The 13,844-nt window shown below is 42.9% G+C and overlaps 2 protein-coding genes across 2 annotated transcripts; one reads left to right on the top strand and one right to left on the bottom strand.

The window, feature by feature from the left end:
- The first annotated feature begins 158 nt into the window (after nt 1-158).
- LOC117148115 (protein LST8 homolog) lies at nt 159-1,972 on the top strand. The gene is made up of 2 exons (XM_033315335.1): nt 159-372; nt 429-1,972. The coding sequence occupies exons 1-2, from the start codon at nt 259-261 to the stop codon at nt 1,254-1,256; spliced, it is 942 nt and encodes a 313-aa protein (XP_033171226.1). The 5' UTR covers nt 159-258; the 3' UTR covers nt 1,257-1,972.
- Nucleotides 1,796-4,964, bottom strand: LOC117148113 (ADP-ribosylation factor-binding protein GGA2). The gene is made up of 5 exons (XM_033315332.1): nt 4,815-4,964; nt 4,580-4,737; nt 3,408-4,002; nt 2,338-3,338; nt 1,796-2,261 (listed from the first exon to the last, which is right to left on the bottom strand). The coding sequence occupies exons 1-5, from the start codon at nt 4,849-4,851 to the stop codon at nt 2,049-2,051; spliced, it is 2,004 nt and encodes a 667-aa protein (XP_033171223.1). The 5' UTR covers nt 4,852-4,964; the 3' UTR covers nt 1,796-2,048.
- Nucleotides 4,965-13,844: the final 8,880 nt, after the last annotated feature.

Raw genomic sequence — 13,844 nt, 5'->3', positions numbered from 1 at the left:
CATGAATTTTTTGTAATAAAACTTAAAATAATACCGATACCTGATATCAACTAATAGTGTTTTTTTGAAAATCATTTTGTTGCGACGTTTTAGGTTTTATTCTAATAAGAATATATTTTCACGCTTACCAGCACCGCAACACTTATCGATAAGTGCGATAGGCAGGCATCGAGGACCAATGTACCGATAGGTTTGGTCAAATGAAAACATTTGGGGAGAAAAACGCGGAAATTGTCAATTAATCCGTGCAATCACAGGATGGGGGACCAACAGCAGCTGATCCTGGCCACCGGTGGTTATGACCACACCATAAAGGTGTGGCAGGCGCACACGGGCAACTGCATAAAGACGATGAGATTCGTGGAGACCTCGGTAGGATTAAACCGATTCGTGCATTTTCCGGTTAAAGAACATAATTTAACTTGCAGCAAGTGAATGCGCTAGACAGGACACCGGATAAGACGCGACTGGCGGCGTGCGGATACCAGTGCATCCGGCTGTACGACCTCGAGTCCAACTGCACCGCACCGGTGATCAATTTCGATGGCGTGCAAAAGAATGTGACGCGACTGGGCTTCCAGGAGGACGGCAATTGGATGTTCACCGCCGGCGAGGATCATCACGTGCGCATCTGGGACATGATCGCCGCACCGCCACACTGTTCCCGTGTCTTCGATTGTGAGGCGCCGGTGAATGCCGCCTGTTTGCATCCCAACCAGGTGGAAATCGCCATGGGCTCACAGAATGGCAGCGTCTTTCTGTGGGACGTCAAGTCGGAGCGGCACGAACGCATCGTGCCTGAGGTGGACGCGTCCATTCAGGATGTGGCCATCTCGCCGGATGGCAGATACTTGGCGGCGGCCAATAACAAGGGCAACTGCTACATATGGTCGCTGACCAGTCAGGATCAGAAGATGAGCACGCTGCACCCGACGAAGAAAATTCAGGCCCACTCGCGTTACATACTGCGCTGCAAATTCAGTCCCGATTCCAGGCTACTGCTGACGACCTCCGGCGATGGCACTGTGTGCATTTGGAAGACGGATGACTTTAGCAAATGGCGCGAGCTGCGCATCGAGAACTATTGGGTGTGGGATGCCGCCTTTAGCGCCGATTCCAAATGGCTGTTCACCGCCTCATCCGACGGCATTGCACGACTGTGGAAGCTGCAAACGAAGAGTACCATCAGGGACTATACCGGTCACACCAAGGCCATCACTGCCCTGTCCTTCAAGGACGAGATCGTGGGCAAATAGCATTAGTTGTAGTAGTAGTAGAAGCTAGCGTCTAGAGTATAGGCACATTGTAAGTGGCTCCTGGTGGCGGATTTTCATTTGGCTTTCCCCAAAGATTGGCCTACTAATTTCAGTCATTCTACCAATTAGCTGGCTTAAATCCACACAAAATTAATGGCAATTTTAATGTTTGTGAAGCAACGCGGTTTTAGTTCAGCTTAAGTTTCCAATTGGGTGCACATATATAAAATGCTAATTCATAGTCTCAAAATTTATATCTAAAATGTTTGAAAAACTGCCAGCAGTGCTCATTAAATCACTTCCGAACCCATTACGATCTATCTTGAGCCAGTTATATCGACAATTATCTCAGATGTACAATCATCCGCAAACCGCCAACCCAGCGAGACAATCCGCCAGGAACAAATAATTTGGCATTTTTTTAAAGCTGTGGGGAAAGTAGCAACACGACAACTGAACTGAACTGAAGCATCAACTAAAACAACATCCACAACAATTGAACCGATTAATGAGAATACCTCTGAAAATGCGCGCTTGGCTTTTGTAGCGACTTTTTCATAATTTATAAACCTTTGATACATAATTATATTACGACTAAATCGTTTGTACGCAAAATGCAATTTGAATAAAAATCTTACCAGCGTACATATACATACAATACAGAAATTGAAAAACCAAGTGTATCTTTAAGATAAAACATAGATGCGGAAAATTGACTGTCTTTCGTTCTTTTCATTTTCATCCTGCGCTTTCAGTGGACGGGAGCGGGTGATGCTTGGATGCCGGGGTATTTTAGTCCACATAGTCAATGCCTTTGGCCACAATCGATTCCTTGATGGGATCCGGATCGTCGCCCAGCTTGTAGCCCACAATGCATGTTACGTCCACGGCCTTGCCCGTCGGATTCAGCAGGAGCATCACCTGATTGATGGGCGTGGCCGGGCGGAAGGGCTTGTGAGGCGGCATCTGGCTGTCCGTCGGCGGCAGCAGGCGCACCTTGCAGGGCTGCGGAATAGAATGATAGCTTGTTAGTCCGGTCCCCTCGATGACCAGTAATCTTATCCAGCTCTGACTCGCTCACCTTCTTTACGCTGGCATCGAACTGAAAGTCGCGCACTGGCTGACGACTCTTGTTCTGAGCCGATATCACAATCACCGACACACGATGGCCGGGCCGATCGCTGGTGAAGTTCAGACTGAGCTGCATGTCGTCGTCGTCGAGAACGATGCGCTGCTCTCCGGTGGCTTGTATGTTGTCCAGTTCCACATTGATTTCGCTTAGCGGCTTGGCCGGCGGTACAACTGTCACTGGAGCTACGACGGCTTCATCCTTCTTTTCCGCATCATCGCTGAGTAAAGGAACATCGTCTATGGAATCAGTAGTAGCTGTAGCAGTGGCAGTAGCAGGAGCACTATCAGAAGCTGGATCATTAGCTGTCTTTGGCTCCTCTGGCTCGTTCATGTGATTTCGTTCGCGTGCCAAGTCGTTTAGCGTGATCTTCTCTGGTTCCCGTTTGAAGCTGGGCATCCGATCCTGGGTGGGCAGGATCTGCTGGAACAGCTCCTCGCTGAGCATATCGATTTGCGGCATCTTTCTGATTGTTTCCGGCACATTGAAGGCGCTGCCTCCGTTGCCATTGGACAAAGTCTCGGTTGTGGTGCGCTGACTAATGACCTGCGGCTCCAGCAGCGTGGTGGCATTCTGGAATGGCTGGCTCTGCTGCTTCGCTTCGCTTTCGGCCAGAGCGCTGCTGAAGATGTCACTTAAATCGGCCAGCGGATTCGCCCCGATGGCTGCGGCATTGGAACTACTGCTGGCGGTATTTGGTAGGCTTGTGGTGGCTGTAGTGGTAGCTTCGTTGCTTCCGTCGATGAGCAAATCGCCAAGCAGTTCGTTTAGCAACTGGGCGTTATTGGAGCTAGTGGTGGCTGTGGTCGAGTTGGCCGTGGACTTCGCTGAACCAGCTACTGTTGGAGCACTCGTGGTCAAGGCAGAAGCGGTGTTCCTTGTGGACGATGGCACCAGAAGTTTGTAGCGCTGCATTGTGGCCAGTAGAGCGCCATTGGCATCCAGAGTGTCAGCTGCGAAGGGAGGTAGACGTGTTATATAAAGAGCTAAATGGTGAACCATTCAAAAGGGACCACACCCACCTACGAGCTGCGCATCGGAGTCGTCCAGCAGCTGCGGAAGATGCTGAAAGATGGGCTTGTGCTTCTTGCAGCTCTTGTACAGCTCGTGCAGCGTTTCGCTGACGTCCTGGTTGGAGGGATCGTAGGTGTCCAGCATCTGGTTGAGCAGCTGCATCGTCTCCTGCACCTCGCAAAGGACCAGACGATGCTGGGCCAGCAGATCGTTGCGACGCGCCTCCTGCGCCATCCGATACTGCAGCAGTAGATTGGCCCGCTTGAAGTTCTCGGGATTATTGCTCTTGATCAGCTTAGCGAACATGGCCTCGTCAATGGTGCCCAGTACGCTCTCCCTTTTGGCCACCGCGGCCTCCGTGGTGCCGTGTTCGATGTCCCCCTCCTTGCGCAACATGTCGTAGGCATCGCGTATCTTCTGGCGCTGCGGGAACTCGGTGGTCCACAGCAGTAGGCACTCCATGATCCGCTGTTTCACTTCATGTGGCGTCTCGGCGCCCTTGTACTTCTTCGACACCAGGCGTATCAGTTCGTTGAGAAAGCGGAATTTGGACGCCTCGTCCTGAAAGTCGTCGCCGCACTGCGTCATGCACTCCTCCAGCAGCTGCAAGCGGTTAATGGGTTAAGTCAACATTTACTTTAATTTAGATTAGTCATGTTCTAATGGGATTTTACTAATACTAGTGTTTGGATTACTAATGGATATCACTTTCTACTCATTTAAGTAATCAAGTAATGTAATGTATTTAAACAAACCAAAGATAAAAGATTAGGAAAACTGACAAGTGCAAGCGAAAAACTAAAATAAGCACAATAATAATACTAAGCAAATTAGTAACAAAGCGAGTTAATTTATGTTTTGAAAGTTGACCGCTTCCAAAAATGCAAATACCGCTAACTGTTGCACGTTGTTTTAGCTGCTTTCGCGCCCAGTTGGGCAGACAAGCGCACTTTCCATCGCAATTGTTACCAATTGATAACGAAATTGTTGTTGCTAATTCAAACGCAGCCACAAAAGAGCGTGCGTATGTGTGCGCTTTTCGCCCACTGTGCAGCTGCGGGTGTGTGTGTACATACATGTGTAACACATACCCCTTTACCGTTAGTTGGTGTGGGTGGTATTGGGGGGGTGGGGTTCGATGCGAGGAAATGGGGTGAAAAGTGCAAATATAATGGTTTACCGAAATCGCTCGCGTCGCCTCCGTCACGTTTGTGGATCGCACCTTGGCCACAATCATCTCCTGCGCCTTGTGCACCAATTGGGCGTTGCTTTTGACCACAATGCAGAACATTTGCACGCCCAGTTCGTCGATTTTCTGTGCCGGATTTGTTGCTCTCTCTGCGTTGCGGGCGAAATGCCGCAAAAATGCGCTTAGTTATGCTAGTTCCGGCGGGCGAATTGGCAGCAGCACTCACCCAGCATCTCCTCCATTATGCTCTCGTCGGTTGTCATTGTGCAGTCTCAATTATATTAACTGGGGGATACAAAATATTTGCGTTGATTTTGAACATCAGACATATTGTTGTTGTCCTTCCGTCGACGCTATCGATAATTTGGCGAGCTATCGAGCTTTGCTATCGATATATTATGGCCGGTCAGTCGCCGTGTGGCTGAGAATGTCAATCCTACTGCAAAAAAAATACCAACAAGTGATGCCACCGTTGATTTGCAAGAGCACACGACGTTGCCACTTAGTTTTTATGAACTAACCGTTAAATTTAAAAAGTTTACTCATTGAAGAAATAAGCATTACATACGAAATGTTCGTGTATATCCATCAAAATAATCGAACAGCTTTGCAACTGATTAAAAAATGCGTAGTATATGAGGTTCTGCAACCCCATACACCTGTGTAGTGACTCTTTTTCGTTTCATTCATTTCTAGCACCATTGCATGTACAAGACCATCTTATGTAAGTATGTACATATATGCAAACACGTGGGCTGGCTGTGTGTGCGTGGGCAGCAACCTGTGGCCATTTCACCTTAAGTTAACCTTTCGCCAGGACATCGCGCAGGCGTATGAAATTGGATGGCTATAATTAGAAGCACTTGCATCATCATCTCGACGGGGAACTGGAATTCGGTGCCCCAAACGGTTCACGTAGTGGTGGGGTCATGGTGGTTTCATACCCATTAGCCGTGGTGTAGTACAGGTATACTCGACAGTTCAAATGGAATTGTATCCAAAGTTGCCACATAGTTAATAAAAATGCATTTAGGCGACGTTCTCTTTTCTCTAAGTGTATTTTATGTGCTGCAAAGTGTGCTACAATATATTTTCAGGACATCATTTCACGCTATATTTACTCTGGCTATTAACCACTATATTTTTCAATTAAGATGAAAAAGTTTGGTTGAATATATACCATTTAATATGGCTCCATAAAAAGTAAGCCTTAAGCTAGGCAGCATAACTTGTGTGGCGGGTATCTCAAGGTCGTGGCACCCGACTATTGCGTTCTTTCTTTGTTTTTTTTTATCGTGTTTTCTGTGTTTGGCAACACGTGCGGCACTTACACACACACACTCGCGTAGGAGGCTCGTCGCCGGCCTGCGCATGTGTGTTGGTGTGTCGGTGTGGTGTGTCTCTCACGCGCTCTCTCAATCTCAATCGGTCTGGCTAAAACTGTTATACCAAAACCAGTTTACATGCGCCGACGCGTATAACAAAAGCCTCTGTCGACGCCGCCGCTTCTGCTCAAAAAGGACAAACTCAAGGGCAAAACTCAAAGGCACACTGAGGTCTAGAAGACCAGCGAGCAACAACAATTACGGCGTGTGCCTTGTAGCAATTTCGTTCGGCTGACTTTGATAAGTTCGCCTTGATTACCATACTCGGACATATGCATATAAGTATGTATACATATGCTCATGGATTTTACGTAGTGGACTGGACCCTATACTATTTGCTAGATTACACAATCGTTCCCGGTTTTTCATTCTATCAACTTATTCCGTTGCCACTCCCACGCCATTTGTTGTTGTGAGAGGATTCCGCGCGTGTGCTTGTGTGTGTGAGTGTGCCCACTGACACACTTTTTGTCCTCCCATCTCGCACATTTCCATTTCTCCAACACTCTCTTCCTAATCTCCTCCTCTCTCTATCTCCCCAACTCTGTCTCTGTCCCCCTCTCTGTCTACTTAGGCGCGTGGGCGTGTTTGAGCTTGCCCTTTGAGGTTATGTCCGCTGATTGCATATTTGAGCAACTTCCATTGATTAGCCATCAACGGGTCGCTAGAATAACCAGCGCAGTAAAACTGCGTATCTCTATCTGTCGCCTGGCCCTTTGTTAGGTGCCATTATTGATATTGATTGACATCGACGACGACGCGGCCAAACTTTTCCACGCACGCAAAAACAGCTGGCGTCTACCGTTATCTCTGGCAAACAAAATGCCGTTAGCAATAGTTTTGTACCGTTGTTGTAGCCAAACAAATACTTAGCCGATACATTCAAGCTTACCGTTGGATGGCTTACTGTTACCCGAATGGCGAATGGATACCCGATACGATGCACTTAATTGCTTATGTCATGCATCGTGGTACTTTAATTATTACATGGGTGATCAATAAAAAAGGCTATAACGGGTAACTTTGGTTGAGCCTTAGGAATGTGATACCCAGAATAGCCCATTGCACCCCCGCTGAGGTGAGGTACTTGAGATCGAGATCCGAAGGTCACTGCCATTATCTCGCCACTATCGAACGCCAATCGCATTTCTTATTGCACTGCTGGGCCGTAAAATATTGCCACATCCGGAGTCTGGAACGTAGATCTTATCGGACGGGGGGGCAAAAAACATTCGCATTCCGTTCGATAGGGAAAGTATTTGGCAAACGATTGATTAATGCAATGGCGCCGATATTCTACACCTCGGTTTCTATTTCTTACACTTTTCGCCATTTGTATTTCTTTATTGCAAATTGATAAGTGCCCCGTCGAGGAATATGCGATGAAGGTACTTGACAAACAGAATGCCAATCATTTCGGAGCCAATCGTACATAAGACCCCCTTGAACCAGTGGCTTTATCAATACCGGGCCCGAAATAGTAAATCCACTCAGTGCTGAGCCAAAAAAAAAAAAAGACAGATTTAGATAGATATTAGAACGGATGAGATAGTACAACAGAAAATAAAATGGCAAACATGAATTAATTACTGCTTGACAATAGGGGCTCTTTACTACACTTAGTTGCCATATATCCCCATGTCGGTGTACGCGCACGTAAAATGCTTATCAGCTTTGGGGCTGTGGAGGCGTATTATCGCCGAACTGGCTTTTGCACTTTTACTTTCGTCTATCGGACTCGATCGGGAATCACGTCGATTGAGGTGAATTGACTTTATCGAACAGCCAGATCTTTCAGCACTACAATGTTTCGCGAAGGGTAGATAAATATGAAGTATATCAGCTTTGTTCACCTGTTGGAAAAACTTATTACGTAGCACCTAAAGTTACGACAGAGTTTGATATCGAAACTTAGTATCCAAGTATCACTTAAGAGCTTGGTAGGTATTCTGATTTTATAATATGGGGGTATTGCATGCCAATTACAATGTTTTGGCAAAAAAAACGGGCTTAATATCATTACATGGCCAAAAATAGTCGTATAACCAAAGGAATAACTGCTTTGAACAGCTAATTGCCAGTGCTAACGATCCCTATCACTTTTTGAAGAATTTAGGAAAATTAATTTTTGGGTCAATTTTTGCATTTTTTGTAAGGGGTAACATCATCAAAATTGGCAAAAAAAGGCGAAAAAATAGAATTTGCGTTTTTGAACACAGTTGGATTGGAAATTTAATTACGAACTCAACGAGGAATAATATTCCATATTCAGCCAATTATTTTTAAAGTTGTGGCAAAAAAACCGATTATTTAATGTACGAAATTTGGAAACACGGCTTTTGCCAAAAACTTGATATTTACAAACGGAATTTTCGTCATAACTTCGCTGAAAATTGTCATATAGACGAAAGAATAACTGTTTTGAGCAGCTAATTACCTGTGCTAACTATCCCTATCACTTTTTAAAGAATTTAGAAAAATTTATTTTGGGTCAATTTTTGCATTTTTTGTAAGGGGTAACATCATCAAAATTTGCAAAAAATGGCGAAAAATTAACATTTTAAAACACAGGTTGATTGGAAATTTAATTACGAACTCAACGAGGTATAACATTCCATTTTCAGCCAATTATTTTTAAAGTTGTGCCAAAAAAAATGATTATTTGATGACAAAAATCGGAAAAACCGCCGAAATCCTGACAGACATGGCTATCCTTAGTACTTTTACCTTCAGCATACTATCGAACGAATCGAGCATGCCCTTTAACTCTACGAGTTGGTATATTTAAAAGAGGATTATCTTAAGGTGGTGGGCACTATTTCATCATCAACAAGTACAAGTCAAGTTTTCGTATGAATCAACCGCATGTAAAACTTAATCTTATAATATATGAGTCAACTAACTCGTTCAATAAAAAGCCATTATGGTTGAGCCTTTAGTCGCATGAGAAGTACATAGTAAATTTTCGCTATTAATCAAAGGGACCGATTTCCTAGAGCGCCCCAATCAATAAAACTAAACTATAGGTGTCCATTCATTGGGGTCCCGAGCATAAGTCGCAGAAACTTGTTGAGCAAAGCATTACCATTTGAATTCGCTTATCAGTCAAGTGGGGTATGAACAGAACTAACGTTAATGATCTTATGCCTGGCAATCTATATAAAACTTGGAAAAAGATATCTTCCACTTGGGGGAGCGACGAGTACTGCGTATTTATAACTGCTTGCTTTTGGAACTTGGGATCTAAAAGTGGGAAACGCTCTTTACTTTAATCAGATTTCCGTGACTTATTTATAGTTTTTTTTTTTTTTAACTTAGTTCCCCAGTTTCTTAGTGCTATCTACATTGCTTTCGTTTCGTAGTAGTCATAATAATGATGCTTACTACGTAATCATAGCATTGACCTTCCATTAACCTTCTGAACGATATCGATCAAGAGTATTCGCTCCTCCGCTTGGATCCACTGCCCATTTTGGGTGTTTATTTGATGTGTGTGGGCTTATCAACTTGAGGTTCGGCAACAATTCTAATTACACTGCCAATGTGCTTGACATGGGACCACCCAGTGGTTCAGCCACCCTAAATTCCCACTTCCATTCAATGCCGGATAGAACGAAAATTCGCGCAAATTCCATTGTCGAGTTTGGGTCGGTTTTATTCCATATGAGCGATCATAAATATGTTTATTGTTTAAAATCGTAAACAAATAAAGCAGAAAAAATAGCTTGGGTATTCCATATATGTATATAATATTTGACTAAATCTACAGATTGCTTTGCCACTTGACCTGCTCTTATCGGGTATAATAACTTGAATAACTTTTCTATAAACCATATACAACCCTCATTATTCCTAAGGTTTAGCCAATTAAACTCGCAACGCCAGAATATTCCAATCCCCAGTCAATCTAATTCCAATATATCTCTCGATTTCCATTTGATTCTTATGCAATCGCATTTGAATTGCGTTTTACGGCAATTGAATAGCGGAAGACAACAAGATCCAGTTCGAGATCGAATTGCATTCGTTTTGTTTGTTTTCGTTTTGCTAACATGCCCGTACATTTTTCAGGTAATTATCATAGTATATACGGCCCTGGCTGAATAGTTGCTAAATGAGTGGGCCCAGTGCACAGTGTTTTGTTGGCAAATGAATGAATGAACCAATCTAGGGGGTGTAGAAGTGCGCCCTCTACTTCGGTTCAAAGTGCCAGCGTGGGTCACACTCGTCTGCTTAGTCACCTGCAATCGAAGTCATAGCAATAAATAATATCATTGTATAGCTAACTCAGCGAAATCGCAAGCTTTCATATCATAACTTGTCAGCAGTTTTAGCTTTGTGATTGTGAGTTCTAAAGGTAAAAAAGGTAATAAGTAGGGGATACCACCTGTGGCTACAAAGTGCCAACAGCTTGCACATGCCTCCCATAGGTGGCGCTTTAGTAGAGTATTACAGAAAACTCTGATTTTTAGTGCAATATTTTCACTACTTCATCGCCACTTCTAATAACTAATAATAAACGACACTTTGTTTGGAAAAAAGGTATTAGCCTTATCAAAATACCTTATACCGTGAATATATGTGACTATATTCCCACCCCTTATCACTGCGCTTTCCAAGAAGTATAGATATGGGATCCGTAACGTAAGTTTCGGAACCGCAGCAAATTTCCAGGGTTCGGATTTCGGGAGGGGGTTCGAACGTTGGAACGGCTCGGATTCGGGGTGTAGGGTGCTTGGGCCGCATGAGAAATGCAGAAACGTGATCTATTCCATGTTGTCTCACTGGCATTCTCTGCGGTTATCAGCCGAGCTGTGTGTGTTCCATTTGCACCCAAATTGGCCAGTTGTTGTTTACGTTTGCCGCTATTGGTGTGTTATTTGTGTGTTTTTTGTTTTGCTCCGATTTGTTTTTTGCCAGCAGCTCTCGGATTCTCGTTGTTATTGTTTATAGCGCCCCAGAAAGGTGTTTAATTTATACCCCACACGTCCATCCACCCACATTTCGCACACGATCGATCCCACAGAATGGCGATTTATTGGCTTCGAATTCCCGTTCTTCTATAAATAACACTTAATGTTAATAATCAATACTTCATTTTTCATTTAAGCGTAATGATCCATGGGTTTTGACCACGGGTTACCGGAGCAAGCTTTTCATAATCGTTTGAATAAGTTAAACAATCATTATAATGTAACAAGTCGCTTGTATAATAATATTATTGATTCACGTAATAGTTGAGTATTTTAACCGGATGTTAGGACCACAAAAGATCCATCTCAATCGTGTTTCGTAATAAGATTCTTAAGCATTATTGTCTAACTTAACTAGCGATTATATAAATGGCAATTCCCCCCTTAATTTTCGCTTCAATCATCTGCGTTCAACGATGCCTCTCCATTTGCCACATCATCAATTCCTTTCATTAATAGATCATTTCGCTGACCAAACAAATTCGAAAGAACTGCTAACCAAAGTCTCGTGCTTCTCCGTCTGCCAATTGACTCAAGTGTCTGGATCAAATAAATTTGTATGCCCAGCAAGTTCCTCAACAGACAGTCGTCCATTAATTGAGACGAGAATACACGTAGTACCGAAGTACCCGTAGTACCCACATCTATAGTATACCCGTAATGCCCGCCAGAGTCGGTTTCTGGCGGTTTGTTCCGCCGAGAGAGGCGCTCAATTGGTTTGCATTTGGGCTCGTTTAGCGATTACAGACGGACCGAGTCGAGTCCAGTCGAGTCGTCGCACTTTCATTCAATCATTCACTTACATCATCAATTGAGTGGCCCTGACCATCGTAGGGTCTCGCCGGAGGCAACTGTACCGGTTTTGGCCTTGGCCACTACAACGATTCTTTTTCCATAGACTTGACCGCCGCTTCGGGGGCCCTTGAAATCCGGATGCGGTCAGCTGTTCTCATTGAGAATCCCAAGACAGCTCCCAAGATCAGCAATTTGGGTTTTTCTAAACAAAAAAACACTTTTTTGCACTATCAATTTTAAGGCTCAACGATAGATTTCCCAATTAATATTTATTGTTTGGCATATGGCAAGTTTTGGATCGGTTAGAAGTGTTTACGTAACCTGAGAAAAGCGTAATAATATTGGTGAGACAATTTCTAAAACCTCCTAGGTAGACCAAGTGTTTTTTGTAGATTAGCTCGAATGACTTTTATTATAGTTTATGAAAATTGCCTGTTTTTGTTTGCGGTTGGTGGGGTCTGAAATGAATGCACATTACTTGGGCTCTGTTGTGCAAGATTCTTGAAAAAAAATCTGGCTTTAATTATCATTGCTCCATTATTATTAATTATTATTGTCTCTCAGTTATTTTACGGCTTTCGAGTAATTCAAAAGTGACTGTGTGACAATCCTGTGATGGATGATCTGCTTTCCCATATAATCTTCATCTTAATTACAAGTATTATATCAACTCAATTAATTTCATCTTGTTGTCGCTGCCTTTTTATTGTGATTTCCTTGTTTTTTTTTAATTACTCACTTTTTCTGGCCTTTTTGTTTAGTGATAATCAGTTGTATTTTCAGTTAAATTGAAATGTAATTAAAGCAAATCATCAGCAGATTAATTGTCTAAAGTTCCCAGCAAGGCACACGAACACCGATGATCGCAGACACTGGCACTCAAAAGTATTCACCAGCTGAAAACAAAAAGAGCCAGAGCAATTAGGCAAACCAAATTATATCATGGCGCGGAAAACAAAAGAGTTATAAACTAATAACCCCAATTATCCGCTGAAAACAACAGCAATAAAACAAGATCGCCAAAGGAAATGACGGCAACCATCCGTGGATTATTGTTGATTGTGGTCTTTGAATGTCGAACCCAATGGTGAATTTACTTGTATTAGTTACCTTTTTTGCTGGATTAAATTAAATTTTCTACTACACTCTCGGAACCAAAGTTGATCAAAGATGGAACTATATATTACATTTTGTCAAATCTTATAAGTTAAAGCTGTTGGTATAAACTCTTCTCTATCTTGACTTTTCAATTACCTCATATCAAGCGATATGATTTTATATCTGGGCAATTGTTAAATATTGCAATTGTCAAGTCAAAGCTACCGAGTGCGGAATCAAAGGTTTTATCACGATGCCAAACGATAAGATTTGATATCAGAGAGAGATATGGCATTTATAGGAAATGTAAGAGAATGTCAAAGAATGTCAAACCAGAAATAAAACCGATTATAGTCTTTGTTTTTTCATTTTTTTTTGTTGCATTTAAAGTTATTGGCACCGATTTCCACAGCTCTATAAGTCTTACAACAATACTTCAGCTTTAAATTGGCCAGTGCGAAATTAGTTTTCCGGGAAAACTGACCACCCCTTTTCACTCTCCAAACTTTCTCATCGATTGTGCTCTTTCCTGTCATTTGATGTTGCTCCTATGATTATAGGTGAATTGCATGTGTCTAAACTGGTTTAAGTTTGCAGTCGATATCCGCAAGTGAAAGCTTCATTCACAAATCACGAATGAAGGCAAGTATGGGATAAATATTTGCACAGCATTTGAAAAAGTTGAACATTTTTACAATCATTAGGCTTTCCTTATAATTCGTTTAGAAGTGTGACCATGCTACGTATATATTGTCGTTATTTAAATCAAGCGTCCAGGTCACACTGCTCCGTTTCTGTCGCAAAAATGACTATTTTACTGAGTATATATATATTTATATATATAAGTAAATATATTTTAGATCAAGCCACAAGACTTTACAAAAGCACTGTATTTTCCTGTAAATTGTGGAAAAATAATACGACAATGTCAGAAAAGAAAAAAAAAACATACGTAGAACATTGCGAGTAGAAATATTGAACATGTTTACATAGGCGAGACGCAAT

Source organism: Drosophila mauritiana, chromosome X (assembly GCF_004382145.1).
Source record: "Drosophila mauritiana strain mau12 chromosome X, ASM438214v1, whole genome shotgun sequence".
Classification (NCBI taxonomy): Eukaryota; Metazoa; Arthropoda; class Insecta; order Diptera; family Drosophilidae; genus Drosophila; species Drosophila mauritiana.
Note: the sequence above shows the minus strand (reverse complement) of the source record. Positions and strands in the feature narration are given on the sequence as shown.

Coding starts and splice junctions, on each gene's coding strand:
- LOC117148115 (XM_033315335.1), top strand. CDS start 259: ATGGGGGACCAACAGCAGCTGATCCTGGCCACCGGTGGTTATGACCAC. Junction 373..428: donor TGAGATTCGTGGAGACCTCG/GTAGGATTAAAC, acceptor TTTAACTTGCAG/CAAGTGAATGCGCTAGACAG.
- LOC117148113 (XM_033315332.1), bottom strand. CDS start 4,851: ATGACAACCGACGAGAGCATAATGGAGGAGATGCTGG. Junction 3,339..3,407: donor CTCCGATGCGCAGCTCGTAG/GTGGGTGTGGTC, acceptor CTCCCTTCGCAG/CTGACACTCTGGATGCCAAT. Junction 2,262..2,337: donor TCGATGCCAGCGTAAAGAAG/GTGAGCGAGTCA, acceptor TCTATTCCGCAG/CCCTGCAAGGTGCGCCTGCT.